This window comes from Somniosus microcephalus, chromosome 27, assembly GCF_052327205.1.
Source record: "Somniosus microcephalus isolate GS21.2 chromosome 27, FLI_Smic_1.0, whole genome shotgun sequence".
Classification (NCBI taxonomy): Eukaryota; Metazoa; Chordata; class Chondrichthyes; order Squaliformes; family Somniosidae; genus Somniosus; species Somniosus microcephalus.
In genome coordinates, this window is record NC_141013.1 from 20,803,291 (window position 1) to 20,826,154 (window position 22,864).

At 44.2% G+C, this 22,864-nt stretch overlaps 1 protein-coding gene across 4 annotated transcripts in view; it reads right to left on the reverse strand.

Annotated features, from left to right (window-relative positions):
• Window positions 1–22,864, reverse strand: part of myo5aa (myosin VAa) — a 239,045-nt gene that overhangs the window by 100,686 nt on the left and 115,495 nt on the right. For all 4 annotated transcript variants that reach the window (XM_085968661.1, XM_085968658.1, XM_085968660.1 and 1 more), the window contains 5 exons: window positions 20,314–20,470; window positions 8,047–8,190; window positions 6,643–6,724; window positions 5,711–5,818; window positions 3,715–3,827 (listed from right to left, as the gene is read on the reverse strand). In XM_085968661.1, coding sequence (XP_085824787.1) covers window positions 3,715–3,827; window positions 5,711–5,818; window positions 6,643–6,724; window positions 8,047–8,190; window positions 20,314–20,470 — 604 coding nt within the window. The remainder of the gene's footprint in view (window positions 1–3,714; window positions 3,828–5,710; window positions 5,819–6,642; window positions 6,725–8,046; window positions 8,191–20,313; window positions 20,471–22,864) is intronic.

Here is a 22,864-nt window from a genome sequence, read left to right on the forward strand (position 1 = left end):
CATTGAGAGTGAGGCTGGACACTCCCGTGTTGGTAGACAAACCCTTATGTACCAGTTGTACTACAAACATGATACAGCACCAGAAATTATGTGCATAAAGTCACACTGTGGTTTGAAAGGAGCGAGGGCTGACTTATGACAGTGGTCTTCGACATTGAACACAAGATAAATGGTCAATGAAGCATACTTTCAACCTCAAACAGTGGTCGAAAATGTCTCTTATACACAATGCATACATTTTAATGTACACACAGCCAGAGAAAGAGAATAAGCATTTTAGCTTTAGCTATTTTGTGGCAATTCACCCAACCTTAGCAAAATTTATTAAGTCACTAATCATGGAATATTAACCCTTTTTCCTTCTATGATTACATTTGTTGTCACTGAGAGCTGAGAGGGTACGCCTATCAGGAAAGACTGAACATGCTTTTCTCTTGAAAAGAGAACTCAGTGGTGACCTGATAGAGATCTTTAAGATTATGAAAGAGTAGACGTAGAGAAAATGTTTCCACTTGTGGAGTCCAAAACTAGGGGCTGTAAATACAAGATAGTCACCAAAAAATTCAATAGCGAATTCAGCAAAAACTTCTTTACCCAGAGTGTGGTTAGAATGTGGACTTCGCTACCACAAGGAGTAGTTGAGGCGAACAACTTAGATGCATTTAAGGGGAAGCTAGGTAAACACATGAGGGAGAAAGGAATAAAAGGTTCTGCTGATAGGGTTAGATGAAGAAGGATGGGAGGAGGCCCTTGTGGAGCATAAACTCTGGCTTAGACCAGCCGGCCAAATGGCCAGTTTTTGTGCTGTAAATTCTACGCTCCTACTTTGTCTTTAGGTAGCAGTTAGCCCCCATTTTAGGCCAAAAATCAAGTAAATAAAGTAGAGTTTGGAGGGATACAATCTCACAAAACAGTTGTTGATTTCTCATCATATTCAAAATGTCTGAGTTTGTGATTCAGCCAAGGAGTGCAATGGGTGTCATTACAAAAGGGAGATGAGCCAGAAACTGAAGTTACCAATCCTGTCACTCATAACATTCAGCCAAGCATAATCTGAAAATTGCAGCCATCAAAAAGCAATGAACCAGGTGTGGCCAATAGTTTAAACTGTATGAGTGCACTTAGCTGAATTTATTTTGCTCTGCTGAGAAACCATTTGAGTTGATGTCCATATTTGCTGCTCTTGGATGTAGGGCAGGGTTGTCACACAACCCTTTGCCACATCTCCCCAGTTCTGGTCACTGAGCTGCCATTTATAGCAAAAAGTTTTTATTTAAACCTGAAACCAAGTCAAATTTGTTTGTATAATATAAAAGAAAATTCTTAAGTGGAGAATATTTGAGTGGTGAGCACCCACGTGCAAGTAAGTGAACAAACTGGCAACGATGAGCTTCAAATTGCTGCGTTAATTGTTCAGAGGTTTTTGATATATTTTGCTAGCGAGAGGCTGACCTCAGCACATTCACTTCTTGGGCATTAACCCAGAAATGTGATCATCTTGATTGAAAGGCAGCTTTATGGTTGACCGCCCCAGTTCTGTAAGGGTGCATCTTCAGTATTGCAGTGAAGTCGTTTCTGCTGCGACGATGAAGTTAGTGCTCAATTTATGTTTACGCACCAAGGGCTGGATTTTGTCAATGGGGACGTGATGGAGGCGGGACTCCCACTTTTTGGGTTGTAGTCCCGCCTCCATCGATTTGTGGCCAACCCATGCGATTTTCCCTTGATTGACCTTGTTGAGCCCGCCCAGCGGGCTCAGCAGGCCAATTAAGGGACACCTGGTTACAGGTGACGTCAGGGATTGACATTTCATCTGTCAAGAGCTTTTGACAGATGAAATATCTGACAGCTCTGGGAAGCTGTCAAACACTGACAATCTGACTTCTAACTTGAGTCCTTCTCCACAGACTCAGTTAGAGAGCTCTCCAGAACAGAAAGCTGAATGCTGCAACTTTTGACAGCTCGCGGCCATTCTGCTTTCTGTGCCGGTGAGATGAGGGGCTCCCGAGACCTGAAGGAAGGAAGGCTGTAAAAGGTAAGTAAAACTTATTTAAACACTTTACACACACCAAAAACACTTACGTCTGCACTCATGCACCCATCACTCACCTGAACACCGGACATCTCGAACCCTCCAAGCCCTTCATCCCGACAGCCCGCCTCGCTAACTTGGCGAGGTTCGGAGCCGTCGGGAAGCCCACACTTCAGGGCTAAAAATAGGGATTAGGCCAAAAACTGCCTGTTAACTACCTGTTAACAGGCAGTTAATTGGCACTAATCCCCTTCCTGCCTCGGGGAGGTGGCTCCCAGCACAGGTCGGGTATCCGCCTCCTGGGAAACGGGCATGGAGGCGGGTAGGGTTCGTGCCCCCCGATTCTGCAATTTTAACCCCCCACACACCTCCATTCCCGCCTCCACGACCCTGGGAAATTCGAGCCCTAAGAGTTGGCCTCAGCACTCCTAGGAACAACAGCAGACCATTCAGCCCCTTGAGCCTGTTCCACCATTCAGTTAGATCGTGGCTGATCTGCATCTTAACCTGATCTACCCGCCTTGCTTCCGTAACCATTAATATCCTTGCATAACAAAAATCTATCAATCTCAGTTTTGAGATTTTCAATTGTCCGGGCCTTAACAGCTTTTTTGGAGAGAGTTCCAGATTTCCACTACCCTTTGCACGGAGAAGTACTTCCCGACATCACCGCTGAACAGCCTGACTCTAATTTTAAGGTTATCCTGCCTTGTTCTGGCCTCCCACACCAGAGGAAATAGTTTCTCTAGAACTACCCTATCAACTCCTTTAAATCATCTTGAACACCTCAATTAGATCACCCCTTAATCTTCTATACTCATTTTCGCCTTCCTGTGATAAGAAGGGGTAAATTGCCCATGGTTCGAATTCCAGACCACTATCCCATGACTCATGTTGGAAAATCTGCTTCTGTGGATATTGGGTGAAAATGGGATTGGACTCAGATGACACCCCCTCTACCCCATGGTCAAATCACCTACCAACACTCACTGTTCTATCTCACAAATGAAGAATGTTTACTGCCCATCTCTGCAAATCAACACATAAACCACGTACTTAAACATGCATGGTTTAATCTTTGGACAAGCATATTCTACTAGTGGGATTAACCAGGTACAGCATTCAAAAGATTCACAACCAGACATAGAATGCAAAAGCTGAATGTCAGAAGAGAGACGAGAGTAGCTGTCCTCAATATCAAGGCAGCATTCAGCAGAGTGCGGCACCAAGGAGTCTGCACTGAATATCCAACCGCTCCACCACCAGTGCACTGTGGCTGCAGTAAGTACAATCTACAGCAAGCATTGCAGCAACTTACAAAGCTTATTTTGACAGCACCTCCCAGCCTCGCAACCTGTACCACCAAGGAGGACAAGAGCAACAAAATCATGGGAACATCATCACCTCCAAGTTGCCCTCCAAGTCACAAATTGTCCAAATGTGGACATATAATCACCGTTCCTTCATCATCACTGGGTCAATATCCTGGTTCTCCCTACCTAATACCGTTGTGGGAGTTCCATCACCCCAAAAACTTCCCACGTTCAAGGCAACGGCCCACCAAAATCTTCTCCGAGCTACTTGAGAGAGAGATAACTAATTATTGCAGCCTTTGCCTCGGCCACATCCCAACAACAAACGAAAGAAACTCCACAGACTTTCAAACATTCAGGGATACTCACAGGGATAAAACAGTTCTCTGCATCACGATCATTCGATTTAATTGTCACATTACCCAAGTGAAGAATGGCTGCAAGAATATGGAAGATACTCATCTGGTAGGATTCATTAATACCTGCAAAATTTTTAAAGCAATATTGTCAAACCATTTACTTTGAAATTAAGCACCATTTTGGTGACATTAGCATACAAATTAATTAATGTGTTCATATGAATCCTCGTATTTTAACAAAGCCAGTTTATGGCCCGTTTTTTTGATCGGAGGCTTCCTGCGTGTGGAGGCCTCTGATCTGGAAAAAATCTACGGACTTACCTGAGGGCTCCCAAGGTGCGTACACTTCCGATCCTGGGCCTCTCCAAACTCGAAATGCGCAGGGCCCACGTATCCCAGAGGCGCAGGCGGTTCGCAAGCGGCCCTGGGATCACGTGGGCCATGGGGAGCCAATAGCAGAAGGGAATCTCCCTTCATACACTTGACAGATAGAGCGGTCAAATATATTAATGGAGAGCACCCCAAAAACACAGTAAAACATTAAATACATTTTTAAAAACCATCACATTTTTAAAATGAGTTAAAATTACAATAAATTAAATATTTTAAACAAAAATTTAATTTTTTGAAAAAAATTAAAGTTTTTTACGGGGCTAAAAATAAACTTACTGATGTAATAAAAAGACTCACACATCAAGGAACTTTAAAGTAAGCTTTAAGCACTTATAATTAAACTATATACAAGAGCGGTCTTCACCATGCCTCTAGGTGAAGCCCTTTTACAATACTGAGCAGTTCAGTATTTATACTAGTCCAAACACAGGAAGTGACATATGCACAGGAAGTGATGTATGCACAGAGTTCACAGTTCACAGGAAGTGATGTGCACATAACTTCCCGGAAGTTATTATTATCACACTTACCTTTTTTAAAAGTATTTTTAAATTATAAATGAGTGGAAAAAAAAATATTTTTTTTTTTCCAACTCTTATGCTGGTAAAAGCAGGCCGTACACAGGCTTTTACCAGGCATAAGATTTCTAAGGGTTTTCTGCGGGCGGAGGTTCTCCAGAAAGCAGAACTCTTCCCCCCCGCAGAGGCCCTTCTCCAAGGCAGGCGCCCGATCTGCCAAGAGCATGCTTGAAACCGGCATTTCCGATGTCCCTATGGGTGTGTACACAGCGCGTACACACCCGTAGGGATCAGAATATACAGCCCATTGAACTGGTTAATGGTGCCATTAAATGGCAGACAAAGGAATTACACACATACCAACATCACAAGACATGATTTCACTTTCAAGTCTTAAAGCTGTCGTTGCAATGTTTCCTCTTGAGACAGTCTGAAAGCTCAGATTAATTTTTAAAGAGTGTACGGTCAGGATTTCTCACATCATGGCTTATCCCAAATATTATGGCAATAATGAATCACTATATTTGGAGGGAAGCCAGCGAGAGAAAACCAATATGAACATCATCCTTTCCAGGAAGATATTTCAAAATTGAATGAGTGTTTGGAGAAGAAGGTGCCAGCCTTAGTTTTAAGCAACAATTTAAAATAAATTTAGATAATGGCTACTTCCTGAATTGCTGGGATGGCCGGCAATCTCTCCCTGGGAATGTACACAATTTTCAAAAGCAATCTGTATTGATCTTGGCTCCCACATACCTAGAAAAGCAGCATGATTTACTTCAACAATGCGGTCTGGCTGAGTCACTAAACAAAGAGTGAGTGCGAGAACAGAAGCCCAGGGAAAGGAGCTTGACTTGTGAGGATTAAGTATTTTGAGAGGCGTTTCAGGTTAAAATATTTCAAAGCACAAGCAGCGCAGGCATCCCAGTGAAATGCTGACTGTTACTTAATTTACTAATCTGGATCATAAACAATTCTATCCAGTTAATGTTCAAGATGAGGAGGTTAAAAAGACATCATCAGCAAAGTCCAATTGTTTAAAATCCAGAAGCTGAAAGGTGAGATTAAAGCCAATGAAAAAGTTGAGATATTTACCTAGTAAAGTGCAAGCCTGCCTTGTATTCATCATTTCTCGGGCATCATCGATTCCCTCAATCACAGGACGGCCTCCTAGATTTGTGTAGTGGAAGTTGCGGGCATGGCCTGAAAGCAAGAAGACACCGACAGTACAATTGATCAGCGTGATATTTTTCTACTGGGAGAAACGGTAGCTTTCGAATAAAGCATTTAAAAGATTAGGCGTGCAGCACTGCTACCAAATCAACAGTGTAAATCACCTTTAGTCTGCGAATACAGATAGCCCGCTCCATTCTCCTTTCAATGGGCGGGATGAGTGAATTGGCTTTTGTAACTTGCGCCATTGGTGCAGCTTCCCAAACAAGCTGAAAAGGGGAAAATATCGGCTTGGCTGAGAAACAGGTTTATGTATCGACCGTGACGAGGATGCAAATCCACAATGACTCTAATGGGAAAGCAAAGGGCTTTCGGCTGTGATATATGGTACTTTGTGACATTTTGATAAGCTGTCCCATACAGACTAATACACAGCAGGAGTTATAAGGTTATCATTGGAAGCAATTCAAAAGGACTTCATGGTGATGGCAAGTAATTTGTTTGCAGCCATGTTATTGCTTTCAGGAGCTGGGGTTTTCACTGCCTGGGGGCTGTTTAGGCTAATTGGGCAGCCAACTGTAGAAATTTGCAGAATCCATTACAGGATGTCATGCCACAGCAAATCACTTGCCCTAGTTTTGATGCTATAGAGGGTTTTTATATGGTTTCTCGATTAATGAGGGTGCAGTCATGGTACATGAAACTATTATAGTAAAGAGTCTGACCAGGAACATTACACAGGCCAATGATGCGCATATTCCGATTAAGTTTTAAGATGATCAGCCAGAGCTTTAAATGTGAATTTCTGCTCGTTACTTCAGACTGAAACTGATACAAAGCATTGGTAAACGTACTCAGCCGGAGTTCTTTGAATTCTGGCAAGTGTTTAGAGGCACACAGCTGGTAGAGGATGTGGTAATTTCTTTCTTCCTCTGCCTGAAAGAGAAGGCAGACAACAGCTTAAAATCTCGTGTGCATAGTTCTACAGTGGAACTGAAAGACATCATTAATACCCAATGTCCAAATTCCCGTACAACTAGTTGCACCAATACAGTTAATCACTTATTTTTTCAGCTCATCCCAGCCCCATTAGATTCCCTATTGCTGCCACAACTGGGTATACAGGGCAGTCTGGACGGCCAGCATTGCTGCTCGAGTGGACTAGCTCTATAAAATCAGTACTGGCCTGGAAAGTCTTTCCCCCCCCACCACTCGCCCTGCTTTCCCCATAATGGAGGGTTCTCCTACCTCAAAGCACCACACTCAACAACCCAGACAAGAGCATGTCAGACATCTTGAGAAACAGTGAAGGCTGAGATCGGAACTCAAGCACTGTGGGCGAGAACTACTGGAGGCTATTGGCTCTATATACTTTGAATAGACCAGAAACTGCGTCGCACTTCATTCTACAGGAAACTCTCTTTTTACCGGCACCTAAATAACCAGCAAAATTCAGGAGTAGGTTCAGGTAAGTTTTACTTCATATTACAGGAGACTTTGGTTTATCCGGAGGTTGTATGTCTGGAAACCTCGATCTACCGGCAGAAATCAGGAGCCGTTTTGTTAGGTTTTTTTTTCTTCTCGTGGCTTTTTTTTCCTTCTCGTGGCTTTTTTTTTCCAACAGTCAGGCTCTGGAAAGTCTCTCTGAAGCTGTTGCTAAGCTACAGAGACGCTTCCAAGGTACGGGCCGACTGTTTAGAAGCTGTTGCTAAGCAACAGTGTTTGTTGTCAGATACGGAGATGAAAACCTCCGTATGCTTCAACATGAACGCTGGTATGTCCGGCAGTTTTGATAGATCGGCAACAGCTCAGTCCCGTCGGTGCCGGATATCACAAAGTTTCCTGTAGTGGCCGTGTAACCGGGGTTCCTGGATCTGTGGCCATGTAACCGGGGTTCCTGCATCTGTTGCCATGCAACAGGGACGCCTGAATCTGTGGCCGTGTAACCGGGGTTCCTGCACCTGTTGCCATGCAACAGGGATGCCTGGATCTGTGGCTGTGTACGGGGCTCTCGTACCTTAGTAAGTATACCTCTCTGTAATCGGGACTTTTTGATCAACCGGCACCACGCCGGTGCCGGATAAAAAAGAGTTTCCTGTATTCTGTATCCCATTCCCTGCCTAGTGGCTCCAAAGACCTAGCTTTCTATACAAGTGCTATTAAACTCCATCGAACAATTGCTAGAAGCTGTCAATATATACATTGTGTATCTACACAATATCGAAGATCTTATAGGAATGCAGTTAGGTAACACTTACCTGAAAAACAACTCTCGATTTTTCCAACAGGTAGGTTCTCATGTTCGCCCCTATGATGCGGTATCTCCTGTCGAACCCGATTTCAATGTATTTCCCAAATCGACTGCTGTTATCATTTCTGGTAGTTTTTGCATTTCCAATTGACTGGCAAGCAAAGAAAGACAAAGGTTTCCACGTCGCTCCATAAAATGATCGTTTACCCAATGCTCATAATAACAAGCTCAGTTGTATTACAGTTCGAGGACTCTTCAGGCCTGTATTTTAGTGCCCAGGTGGAAGAAAATTCTCTTGGCAGAATCAATCGTAACAGAACTGGCTAGTTCTTCTAAGAGATATTTGCCATTTGCAGAAATTTTAAGTGCAGATTAGTCAGACAAACCCAAAAATAAATTGCTAAAAATATGACTTTTTTGATAATTAGGCTCCTTAAATATAGACAATATTACATACAACATATTATTGTTCAATTTTGTGTTTGTACAACATATAGCAGCTGTTAAAGGGCAGTAATTGGAGGGCACAAAGTTAGCACCTCGTTATTTCACCTCTTGCCAGGCCCAAATCCAGCACAGACTTATGGAATACATGTCTCAGTCAGTGGTGAGTTTCCCAAATGACATGAAGTTGGATCATTTTGTACCCAAATCCCAATGGGTATGACGTGTAGCACAGAAGCGCCCGATAATTCAGCACAACTGATACACATTGAAAGTCTCAGTCAAAGTCTCAGTCAGTTCATATTGATGGCTGCTGTGGGAACTATAAAAAGATACACACTCTTACTGAGGTAAGCGTTGCATCATGATGGGCAGGGGAGAAAATTTCCTCGGTGCTAATAGATTGTGCACGGCCAGCTGGAATTCATAGGTTACTAGGGTAACTCGATCAGTTGTGAAATCTAATTAATGAATTCAGGTGAGAAAAGCAAACATGAGCCTAGGAAAATACTTCGATGTTTCACAATCATTAGTCCACCTCCATTTAATAAAAATGCAATTTTGTTCCTCAATGTACCATTTCCGAAGAGAATTCTGCCAATTCCACTTAAGTTACAAGAACAGACGCACTCTCTAGTTTCCCTCCCCTCATAAGCACATAAATCTAGGCTGACACTCCAGTGCAGTGCTGAGGGAGTGCTGCACAGTCTGAGCTGCCGTCTTTTGGATGAGACATTAAACCGAGGCCCCGTCTGCGCTCTCGGGTGGATGTAAAATATCCCACGGCACTATTTCGAAGAAGAGCAGGGGGAGTTATCCCCGGTGTCCTGGCCAATATTTATCCCTCAACCAACATAGCAAAAACAGATTATCTGGTCATTATCACATTGCTGTTTGTGGGAGCTTGCTGTGCACAAACTGGCTACCGCATTTCCCACATTACAACAGTGCCTACACTTCATAAAGTACTTCATTGGCTATAAAGCGCTTTGAGACGTCCAGTGGTCATGAAAGGCGCTATATAAATGCAAGTCTTTCTTTCTCCCCCCACCCCCCCGCCCTTCACCTTGGTCCAAAACCATAGAGCAGGCCGAACAACCATAAACACAGTCAATGTTAAATTAAACTGAAGATTAAGGGTTGGGGGTTGCACCATACTGTTGAACAATGCATCACCCTCCCCTCATTCCTCAAAGTCTGACCCTCACAAAAAGGCAAGAATTCAGTCCGAATGACAAGGTTGTTGGATTATATTTATTTTAAATGCTTTCACACCATGGAGAGGCTGAAATGCAGTAAATATAGGTTCGAGTTGAACCATTTTTGAACTGAACTTGGGAGACCAGTTAAAGGGCTTTTGTCACGTCACGCATAAATGTACAATATGTGTCGACTGGAATGTGTGTGGCATTCATTTCCAATCTGTAATCCGAGGTATATTCAGCCATTTACACTTCGCAATGGAGCTGCAGAAACCAATGCCTCGGAGTGTACTGGACCTGATCGCAAGAGAATTCCTTCACGTGCAATTGTATTTTTCCCATTTCCTCCAAATGGTAACAGAAACACGAAGAAAAAACACAACAGGAAAGCAAACTTGCAACGTAAACCAACATTCGTGTTCTTGCTTTGCATGTACAATACTCAATCAGCAACACTTAACACACACCCCCGAACATTATTTTGCCTGTAAAAATTTATTATTGTATTCATATAGTTGACCATAAAGCTGTTTTTTTGAGGCTTTATCCTTTTTATTGTGGTCAATGAATGTAATGGATTTACTATGTAATTGATGAGATGTATAAGTACTGTTGTACTTGAATGTTAAAAAAAGACAACATGTAATACCAAGCAAAAACGAAGAGTCACTAGATTGCCAATAGGACTGGCGTAAAATTGTTTTTCACTATGGGTACCTGTACTGTTAATATTATTGGTTTATCTGTAAAATTTACCACTGCATTTATACTGTTAACCCTAAAGCTGTTTTTAAGGCTTTGTTTTATTGTGGCTAATGAATGTAATGGATTTATTATGTAATTGATGAGTTGTAACAAGTACTACCATATTTAAATAAATATGTTTAATTAAAAAAAACACACATCCCCGGTCTGAACTGCGTGTTAGGTCTCGCTCAGCTGTACGAGCATCACATCTGCGTAATGTGACCAATTAAAAAAGAAATCAGCACCACAGTTACAGCCCGGTCAACCAGAGCGATTCCTGTTTTAAGCCGTTTATGTTGCTCCCATTCCTTTTGTGGCAAACAGCGACACACTCCTAGAGGCTGAATTTGCCATAATCCCTTGAAATTGGAATGCTCGCAATGATATTTACCTGACCAATCATCGGTCTCAGATTTTCGACATCTACATTCTATGCCGCCAACAAAGAGAGAGGCAGAGTCTACAAGTGCTGTGCGGAGTTAGCATCACTGGAAATGTAAGCAGAGCAGTGGATTTGAATGGTAAACCTGAAAATAGAACATGGAGTTGGGGAGGGCAGTTTCTATGGCTTTGAATTAGTGTGGCTAATTAATCTGATAAATAAGTAGCCACAGACTGGCTGGAGGTATGAAACCACTTTACTATGACTTATATTTTCAGGTTGAATACTTTCAGCTGCTTTTGTATTCCTCGGATTGTTCTTCTATTTTTCCAATTTGTCACCATTTACAAGTAACTAACATTAGCAAAATCCTCGCACCAGTAACAGGCAAGTCCGAGTTTGCACCTCTGGTCTTAAGATTTGGCAGCTTGCTAAAATGTTTGGCTTCCCAACTTTCCTGCTAACAGTCACTTTGAAGAACAATTCGGTCACCTGTAGAGAATTTGGAGAATAATCCATTTTTTCGCAGAGAACCAGCAGTTTTGGGATGGGGCCTTGGCCATTGCCGCCATGAGTCCCATTAAAGGCAATCAACCAATGGAAAGTATTTGGCGAACATGACCCATTGTACAGAACAAAATCCCACAGTACCTCCATCATGGAAGCAGATTCAGTAATAACTTTCAAAAGGGAATTGGATAAATACGCAGGGGTATAGAAACATAGAAGATAGGAGCAGGGGTAGGCCATTCGGCCCCTCGAGCCTGCTCCGCCATTCAATGTGATCATGGCTGATCATCCAAATTCAGTACCCGGTCCCTGCTTTCTCCCCATACCCCTTGATCCCTTTAGCCTTAAGAAATATATCCAACTCCTTCTTGAATATATTTAATGAATTGGCCTCTACTGCCTTCTGTGGTAGAGAAGTCCACAGGTTCACAACTCTCTGGGTGAAGAAATTCCTCCTCATTTCTGTCCTAAATGGCTTACCCTTTATTCTTAGACTGTGACCCCTGGTTCTGGACTCCCCGACCATCGGGAACATCCTTCCTGCATCTAGTCTGTCCAGTCCTGTCAGAATTTTATAAGTTTCAATGAGATCCCCTCTCATTCTTCTAAACTTCAGCGAGTACAAGCCCAATCGACCCAATCTCTCTTCATACATCATTTCTGCCATCCCAGGTATCAGCCTGGTGAACCTTCGCTGAACTCCTTCCATGGCAAGAACATCCTTCCTCAGATAAGGCGACCAAAACTGCACACAATACTCAAGATGTGGTCTCACCAAGGTCCTGTACAACTGCAGCAAGACATCCTTGTTCCTGTACTCAAAGCCTCTCGCTACGAAGGCCAACATACCATTTGCCTTCTTAACCGCCTGCTGCACCTGCATGCTTACCTTCAGCGACTGGTGCACAAGGACACCCAGGTCTCGTTGCACTTCCCCTTCGCCCAATCTATTGCCATTCAGATAATAATCTGCCTTCCTGTTTTTGCCACCAAAGTGGATAACCTCACATTTATCCACGTTATATTGCATCTGCCATGCTTCTGCCCAATCACCCAACCTGTCCAAATCATCCTGGAGTTTCTCGGCATCCTCCTCACAGCACACATGCCCACCCAGCTTTGAGTCGTCTGCAAATTTGGAGATATTACATCTAGTTCCCTTGTCTAGATCATTAATATATATTGTGAATAGCTGGGGTCCAAGGACTGATCCCTGCGGTACCCCACGAGTCACTGCCTGCCACTCGGAAAAAGATCCGTTTATTCCAACTCTTTGCTTTCTGTCTGCCAACCAGTTTTCTATCCAAGTCAATACCTTGCCCCTTGTATGGGGAAAGGGCTATGGGGAGTGGGACTAATTGGATATCTCTTTCAAAGAGCCAGCACAGGTACAATGCGCAGAGTGGCCTCCATCGGTGCTGTATCATTCTATGATTCTATTCTATGAAACATAGCCTGTACAACCATAAACCAGTTTCTGTATTTTATGCAGGATCTTCACTCCACTGTGTATTTCACACCAACAGTCACTGATGAACTAGTTCAAGACATAATACTCAAATGGAATACATTCCTGTTTTGCTCATTACCAATGGCATACTAAGCACTTAATCTAGAGACTGAACTTCCGTTGTTGCAGACTCCTTTGGAATCCAAAGAGTAAATAGGACACGTCTTATCACACATGCAGCATTTATCTTCTCACAGCAACTCCACCACCTCACGCAAGATCGAGTGACGCACTAGTACAGTGAGCCAGTGATGCAGTAGCAGTACCACATAGCACCCCAATGCTGAAATGTAGAATGACCACCCTCATCACCTTCTCACTCTTCAGGTTTCAGAACATTGGACAATAGCACTGGTTTAATTCAGTGACTGTAGGCAACGTTTCACTTTTTCAATGCCTTCAGCAGCATCATAAGTGTATCACAAGGAGCAGGTTTTTTGTAAAATATATATAGCTACCCTCTACTGCACGCCTATTAATGTTATGGAAGCCTTTTCAGCAACTGAATGATGAGTGTCATTTCCACTAAGTGTACAGTGGTTTTAGAGCCTATAAAGGATGCAGGAAATTAATGGCTTGAGCTCTCTCCTTTTAACACCTCACATTTTTCCTCCCGTTAAGTCAAACCAGTGTAAATATTGCAATGGTGTCTATTCTAATGTTGTAAAACCTTTCATTATTGTAAATGGGAAACAGCTCCCCTCCCGCCCCCCCAATAACATTATCCGATTTGTGCTCCTCGTGCGTAAACTCTGAATGTGCATATTTTCCAGAAAATCATGTATTCATCTGATAGGAGCAGGAATATGTGTGTCACCTCTGTCAAACCTCACCTCCTGTGATGTTGGGGATTAAGGCATTTTTTTTTACTGCCTGCATCATATTTTATTTGCACAGATCAATCTTGTACTGAAGCATGTTGCCAGAGCCCAGTCCAGACTGAGTGAGCTGTTCAATGAAGAGTACTTGTTCCCACCTACACTGAGCACTCATTAATCACGGAGCTCTCTTACCATACAGGACAGAATGCTGCTGAATCTGAACTAGGACGACAACATCTCATGTTCAGCCTGCCTGGTGTACGTTTTCTCTCTAATTGATCATTTTCCAGTGTTCATAGGCAAACCTACACTGAGAGGCAGGAGCTTAACTATCACAGAAATCACAGAAACCCCACAGTGCAGATAGAGGCCATTTCGGCCCATCGAGCCTGCACCGACACATAGCCCACCCTATCCCTGTAACCCCACGTATTTAATCCCCCTAACACGAAGGGTCAATTTATCATAGCCAATCATCCTAACCCGCACATCTTTGGACTGTGGGAGGAAACCGGAGCACCCGGAGGAAACACACGCAAACACGGGGAGAATGTGCAAACTCCACACAGTCACCCGAGGCCGGATTCGAACCCGGGTCCCTGGCGCTGTGAGGCAACAGTGCTAACCACTATGCCACCGTGCTGGGGTTAGAAGACAGCTCAAGAAAACCTTGCAGTATCTCATCTGCAATGTTACTCCAACCTCAAATTTCTGCCATCCTCTCCTGAATGCACATGCTCAATTTGAGGTACAGTTTTTTTGGGCAAAGCTACTTCACCCACGTAGCCATTCTTCACCATTAGGGACCAAAGTGGCAACCTGTGTGTAGAGCTGGAAGATGTAGGTGAGGTTTTAAATGAATATTTTGCATCTGTGTTCACTATGGAGAAGGACGATGTAGGCATAGAAATCAGGCAGGGGGATTGTGATATACTTGAACAAATTAGTATTGAGTGGGAGGAGGTACTAGCGGTTTTAGCAAGCTTAAAAGTGGATAAATCCCCAGGCCCAGACGAGATGTATCCCAGGCTGCTGTGTGAGGCAAGGAAGGAGATTGCAGGGGCTCTGACACAAATTTTCAGAACCTCTCTGGCCACAGGGGAGGTGCCAGAGGACTGAAGAATAGCTAACGTAGTACCATTATTCAAGAAGGGTAGTAGGGATAAACCAGGGAATTACAGGCCAGTGAGCCTAATATCAGTGATAGGGAAATTATTGGAAAACATTCTAAGGGACAGAATTAGTCTCCACTTGGAGAGGCAAGGATTAATCAAGGATAGTCAGCATGGCTTTGTCAAGGGGAGATCATGTCTAACCAATTTGATAGAATTTTTAGAGGGGGTGACTAGGTGTGTGGATGAGGGTAGTGCAGTTGCTGTAGTCTACATGGACTTCAGTAAGGCTTTTGACAAAGTCTCGCATGGGAGACTGGTCAAGAAGGTAAGAGCCCATGGGATCCAGGGTAATTTGGCACATTGGATCCAAAATTGGCTGAGTGGCAGGAGGCAGAGGGTGATGGTCGAAGGTTGTTTTTGTGACTGGAAGCCTGTGTCCAGTGGTGTACCACAGGGATCGGTGCTGGGTCCTTTGCTGTTTGTAGTGTACATTATTGATTTAGATATGAATGTAGGAGGTAGGATCACTAAGTTCGCAGATGACACGAAAATTGGTGGAGTGGTAAATAGCGAGGAGGGAAGCCTCAGGCTACAGGACGATATAGATGGGTTGGTTAGATGGGCAGAACAGTGGCAAATGGAATTTAACCCTGAAAAGTGTGAGGTGATGCATTTTGGGAGGACTAACAAGGTAAGGGAATACACAATGAATGGTAGGACCCTAGGAAGGACAGAGGATCAGAGGGACCTTGGTGTGCATGTACATAGATCCCTGAAGGCAGCAGTACAGGTAGATAAGGTGGTTAAGAAGGCATATGGGATACTTTTATTCTATGCCTCAGCTAATGAAGGCAAGAACAGGGAGGTTATGATGGAGCTGTACAAAACGCTAGTTAGGCCACAGCTGGAATACTGTGTGCAGTTCTGGTCGCCACACTATAGGAAGGATGTGATTGCATTGGAGAGGGTGCAGAGAAGATTCTCCAGGATGTTACCTGGGCTGGAGCGCTTCAGCTATGAAGAGAGACTGGACAGGCTGGGGTTGTTTTCCTTAGAGCAGAGAAGGCTGAGGGGGGACCTGATTGAGGTGTACAAAATTATGAGGGGTATAGATAGGGTAGCTAGAAAGGAATTTTTCCCCTTAGTAGAGGAGTCAATAACCAGGGGGCACAGTTTCAAGGTAAGGGGCAGGAGGTTTAGAGGGGATTTGAGGAAAAACTTCTTCACCTAGAGGGTGGTTGGAATCTGGAACTCACTGCCTGAAAGGGTGGTAGAGGCAGGAACCCTCACAACATTCAAGAAGCATTTAGAGGAGCAATTGAAACGCCATAGCATACAAGGCTACGGACCAAGTGCTGGAAAATGGGATTAGAATAGACAGGGCTTGATGGCCGGCGCGGACACGATGGGCCGAAGGGCCTCTTTCTGTGCTGTATAACTCTATGATCTATGACTATGACTTCATCTGTGATCTGGCAGAGCATTGGCAAGCTGTCACATGCAAGTCTAGTCCTGTCCTTGCAAGCACTCTTCTGCAGGCTGGTAATTCCCCTCCCTTGCCCCGAGGCAATGGAGCAGAACTGTAATGTCCCTAATGCCACACTGAGAGCAAGTGTTGATACAGAAGTTGCAAGACCTCTGAAGGCGCCTGTAACTGGAATGAGTGCTTTTACTGTAATTGTTCCCATTGTGAATAAAACATAATCCTTCAAAAGCTGCAAGATCACAGACTGCTCTCTGACTTTCATTTACACTTCTGCCTTAGGCAATATAAATATCTTCCAGTCTCAAAGACGAGACTTTCTGACAGCTCACAGCACTGCCAACCAGACAGTAGATACCTCCTGTGAAATTACAGCTGCCACTGTGCAGCCATTCTGAGATCACGTCACAAGGCTGAGTTCAGCTGATGAGCAAAAGTAACAAAGAAATAAATGGTAAACAGGCCATCAGTAAAAGATTCCCTTCAGCGATACTCTTTGGTGCAGTGAAGCTGGAATGTACCCGAGTGGAGAGGGTAAAGTTCACAGAAATGTCAATTCTTATAAAGTGGTTTGCATAGGAAGTTTGTCAGAATTATACACTTTCAAAAAAAAAATTCTCAATATTGTCTCAATGCTGACATTTTAAAAAGCCAGCCCGCGGTTCACATTCAAGAGGATTACAGCCTGGATGCTCTTCTTGGTCTAAAGACAGTGGGGGAAAAAATTGAGTCGCGCCCCCTTTGGGGCACTAACTTCGCCGGGGCGCTACTTTTAGTGCCCCGAAAAAATTAGCGTCCCTGCGGCCGAAATTCAATGGTAGCGCCCAAAGAGGGAAGCGGGGCACGACCGGAAGCGCCCCGCCACCCTCTTAGGGCGCTGCGAGGGAATATTGCGGTGCTACGTGCCACGGTATTGCAGGCCTTCCTCCCCTTATCCTCCCCAGCTGGGCCACAGGGATCAGGAGTGCCGGCAAAAGAGCCCGGCACTCAAGAGAAGTGCCGGGCTCACGGAGCGCAGCCGGCTCTCTGCAGGGGGAGGGCTGGTCAGGAGGCCGGGGACAGCAAAGCGGGCAGGTGCTGGCAGGCGGCCAGCAACAAAAATGGCCACCCAGCACCTCACCTTTAATTAGCGCCGCCCCGGCTGCAGGTAGGCCCCCTTGACCCCATCGGACATAGCGTCCAGCGGTAAGTCAGGGGGCGCTACCAAAGATCATGGCCAGGGCGCGAGCAGTGCGCCGCGCACGGCAATGACGTCATCGCCGGCAGTGCAGCGCCGCGAGGCGCTAACAGTTAGCGCCGACGCTAGCCTCCTGCTGAATTTCGCGGGAGGCTTTGGCAGCGCCGCGCCCGGGCGCTAGTTGCTTTGCGGCCCGTTAGCGCAAAGCAACCCAATCTTTCCCCCATAAACTTTCAAAAAAAAAATTCTCAATATTGTCTCAATGCTGACATTTTATAAAGCCAGCCCACAGTTCACATTCAAGAGGACTACAGCCTGGACCAAGCCACAGCCTGGATACTCCTCTTGTTTTAAAGACAGTGAATGTTATGGTCACTGTGTAAATAACTGATAAGTCATACAACCCAGAGAGTAGTATGGGTGCAAACAGCAGGGTGTGCACATCATTCAATGCAACTTCCAATCTATGTACATGTGCAATAAATTCAACACTGCAATTCTTCCAATTTATAAGTCACATGTCAACTTTCGCTACACAGTCAGGACGTGCAAATTAAACTCAACAGTGTTCCATTCCTGGACAAATTACAGGTATTAGTTACTTCTGAAGGAGGATCCATTTCACTCCGCACTCTGAAAAGGCTAAAGATCTCTTCCACTGATCTCTAGAACCATTAGCTGAGCAGCTGTAATTACTCTGATGCACGGATCACTTTTGTTCTTCATTAGCATGTGTTTTTATGTCCGCACTTCAGGAATAATTTAAAGGGAACAGTATCTCTAGGGGTAACTATTCAGACCTTAATCAATTGCAGACTTACTTTTTTTTTGGTTTAAAAATCCATTTAGAGCCCTGTAATCACCTATTCTATCAAGGAAAGAGTTAAAACACACTGGAATGATGAGAGCCAAGCAGATACCCTTGGAGCACGTATGCTCATTATTGGGAGTGTCAATGTGATTTGCCTTCTTCAGTGGATCAAAGGGATTTCTCCATCCCAAAGACTTGCTGGAGCGTACCAACGTTTTCACATGATCACATTTTGAAAACTGCCCAGGAACATGCTTTGCAAAAGCAACAAACGGTCAGGTTCATAAAGTTCAACAGATCAAAGCCAGACCATTCTCTCTATTAGCAACAGAGCCAATGAAACAATATTGTTTCTTACGTCGCCTCTTGGGTATTATGTTAACAGGAGCTGTTCCTTGCAGTTCAAAGACTTTGGACTAACCAAGGCAAGGCAAGCCTGACTGACACCTGGAAGTGCACAAACTACCATTTCCATGAGCTGCTCATGAAACAGACTGTTGAAAGCACATATTTCACTGCTCCACCTTACTAGTGCTTGGACCTAGCAATGTTCTGCTCAGGAAGCTTTACGAAGGGTGCACAATCAAGATGTCATAACTTGTCTTTACTCTTTCTAGATGGTGTGTATTTCCAGCATTTTCTGTTTTTATTTTAAGACTCTGCTTCGGCCTAGTTCAATTCAGACAGGCTGGGATCCTCACAACAGCACAAACTTTCCCATATATTTTGAGTTTGCATTCAATCCCATCAACTGGGTTCAAGAGAACATTTCACCTGTGGGTAATGCAAAACAAAGTGGGCTGGATCAGTTCAGTCAGTTTAAAGGAAGCTACATTTTCAGTCTAAGGCAGGCACAATTTGGTTTACATTGGAATGCAATGTGCGATCAGCGGCGAACACCTTTGCTTCGCCACTGGCCCTGAAGTAGGTTTCATACAAAGATCTCGCGATCTGCGGCGAGAAGTTCGGCTTTTCCAATGTGTAGTTAAAATCAACGTAGTATAGTGGGGATCCCCTAGTGCGAGCTTCTGTGACGTCAACAAGCTGTCTAAGCAGCCAATCACATTGCAGAATTCTCACAGACAGGGAGCCAGGAAATAGAAAGCACTAATAATCGATCACTTTTTAAAAAATGAGAGTAAAATAAAGATTGGGACATATACATTGAGTAGAAGCTGAAATATCATGAACAAACTTTAAAAAAAATAAATAATTTTAAAATCTAATCATTTTCAACTTAATTGGAGAAATTTGATATACCACCAACATAAAATTAGTTTTGCAGGGCCAGAACGGTTGTTTACCAGTAGTTATTACTCAGGTCGCCATTAAAAACCAGTTACACCTCATTTGAATGGGTCTAACTTTTTATGAGGTTTCTAACAGCGATATATCCCCACCGACACCTGGGAATCCCTGGCCCAAGACCGCACAAAGTGGAGGAGAAGCATCCGAGAAGGCGCCGAACACCTCGAGCCTCTTCGCCAGGAGCAAGCGGAAGCCAAGCGTAGGCAGCACAAGGAGCACACGTCAACCCACCCCACCCACCCGCCCCTTCAACCACCGTCTGCCCCTTCAACCACCGTCTGCCCCACCTGTGACAGAGACTGTAGGTCCCGCATTGGACTCATCAGTCACCTGCGAACTCATTTTTAATGTGGAAGCAAGTCATCCTCAGTTCTGAGGGACTGCCTAAGAAGAAGAAGGTTTGTTCGGAAAAGAGGAAGATTTTGTCAGATCAGTGATTTCACTGATTGCCGGCTCTGGAGGTGGGGCGGGGGTCCACAGCACAGCCTGTAGAGGAGCAGTGAATGACAGACCGCAGCCTCAGGATTTCAGTGTCTGGCTGCGCATGCTCCAAACCCTGAAGTTGAGGTCAGTTTTATGAAATGATGTCGAACGCTGCCAGTTTGCCGTCATCAGGACTGCAAATTCCGGGCCACTTTCTTGGATATTATCAACCTCAATCTCTCAATGGCCCTTGAACTGTCACAATATATTTCAGATTTAACCATCAATCTAATTGAGAAAATATCCATGTAATTAAATTGCCTTTCCAGCATCAATCTCACCTCCATGATGGGGTTGGAGGCCAGGACTTTCTCTTCCACATTAGTCTCGCTGGCAGAACCACTGACTGTAGCGAAGTATCGCATGGCGTATTTAGCCGAGACAGTCTTCCCTGCTCCAGACTCTCCGCTTACGATGATAGATTGATTCCGCTCATCTCTGAAACACAGATTATAAATTGTAGTCAGCAAAGCACAATGAAACTGTGATGTGCCTTCTCAAAAAAATGTAATCAAGCACGCAAAAAGCACCACCTTCACTTACTGCAGAATTATAGGCAGCATTTTCCAGCGAGCAAGTGGAAGGGGCTTAGAGCCAACACAGAACCAGTTATTGCCCAGATTCTTTTCTCTGCGCTGGGAGTTTATTGTGAAAGTGAGGGGAGATGTTTTTTTTAAATGGAAATACTCTGCATTTTGTAAAAAACGGGGCTACAGTTTCTCCTAATCAAGAGAAATTGGAGCTTTTCATTCCAAGGAGGCAGGCTGCAGGAGACCCGCTGTGTGTTGTATGGAGATGGTTGGTGTGTCTTTGACTCACTTTTCTTATGTGGAGAGGTTCTTTCCAGGATGCTGATCCCAGCTATTCAATACAAGTAAAAAGCTCAAAACCAGTTGGGATGGCTAATGTCGGTACTGCATTTGTGTCTTGTAAAAGTGGAGGGAGGATGAATGGAAAGTACTGGTGAAAACATGTTGACGTAAGAAAACTACTAGGCACTTGGTCTAAGCGTTAAACAAAGCTTTAATCAACTGTTTTACAACATGGAGGTCTAGTTGTGTCCTTCACTAGTTCCTGCGCAAGCTGGGCCCATGCCCGAGTATTTATACTCTCCCTGGACAGCGCTACCCGTAGGCTACTCAGTATTATTTCATAAGTCTTTCTTTCATGAACGACTGATTCATGTCACATAAAATGCCTTATCCCACAAGCATCATCCCCCCATTCGCCCTCCCCCTCGCACACATCCCCCATTCTCCCTCCCCCTCTACTACTGCAACCAATTTGCATTTATAGAACACCTTTAATGTAGTAAGCATCCCGAGGTGCTTCATAGAATGGTGAGCCTTAAATCGAAGAGGTAGGAGAGATGACTGAAAGCACAGTCAGATTTTTTAAAATTGAGACGGATTTTGAAGATGGGAATTCAGTTAGCAAGCAGGAGGGTTGGGAATAGAGTTCGAGAGAGTAGCCCTAAAATGGCTGAAGTCTCTGCCGTCGATAGTGCAGTGAAAAGGTTGGGGCATGCACAGGAGGCCAGAATTTGAAGCTCAACTCAAGGTTGAACAGAGCACCAAGGGGAACACCTACAGATTCAGCCCGACTGAGCAGCTGGGGAGGGGATGGAGTCAGGGGCACCTATTAAACTTGACGCAATTCGTTTTCACTCAATTCTCCAAAATTTGTCTAAAGATTGAATATGGCTGAAGATATTATAGCAATAAAAACGTGTAATATAAGCTTGAAGACAGCCAGCTTCCAAGGGGGCTTAACTGCATTTTTTTTATTACAGCAAAGAAAACGTGGTCAAACAACCTGCTTTCGAAGATGTGCATTTTGTAACTACAGCTCATTTAAAAACAAGTGCGCGTCACTGCCAGGCATTTAAGCGGTGAATGTCATCAGAAAAACCTCATTAACAAACGCTGCACCTCCTGAAGTGTAAAGTAGGCCTATACTGGTGTCTCTTGAAACACTATCCAATTCACGTTAAATTGAAGACAGGGCAGCAAAGTTGAAAGCCAGTGGCTGTGTTTTCGTTTACAAATATCTGCGCCCATTTCCTGCTGTTCTTTTATCTGTAATGAACAGCTGTTTGGAACATCAAGCTGCCGATGATAATCGGCCTCATTTTGAAGACAGCGTTGTTGAGAGACAGTGCGCGTGAGTACAGCTCTGCCGTCAGTCCAGCCTCTCCACGAGACATGGAGATAAAGAGAAATCAGCATTCAACACTAAGGGCAAGAGTTGAAGAAACGTTTTTTTTATTCATTCACAGGATGTGGGCAGTGCTGGCAAAGCCAGCATTTATTGCCCATCCCTAATTGACCTCGAGAAGGTGGTGATGAGCCGCCTTCTTGAACCGCTGCAGTCCGTGTGGTGAAGGTACTGTTAGGGAGGGAGTTCCAGGATTTTGAACCAGCGACAATGAAGGAACGGCAAAATATTTCCAAGTCAGGATGGTGTGAGACTTGGAGGTGATTGTGCTCCCATGCGCCTGCTGCCCATGTCCTTCCAGGTATTAGAGGTCACGGGTTTGGGACCTCTGTTTTTAATGCAAAGAGCTATTAGAATCTGGAACGTTTTGCCACAATTGGTGATCAACGCTAAAATAATTGCACCAATTCAAAATGGCACTGGATAATTACTTAAAGAACCTAACAGGGTATGGTGAGAAAACAGGAAAAGGTGCGCGCAAAACCAGCTTACGAGAGCGGCTTAAAATTAGTGCAGCCAAGGTGGGCCGATTGGCCTTCTCTTGTGCTTAAAATGTTCATGCTTGTGTTAATGCCATCAAATTCTCCCAGGACAGGATTCTGTCTTTCAGCACTT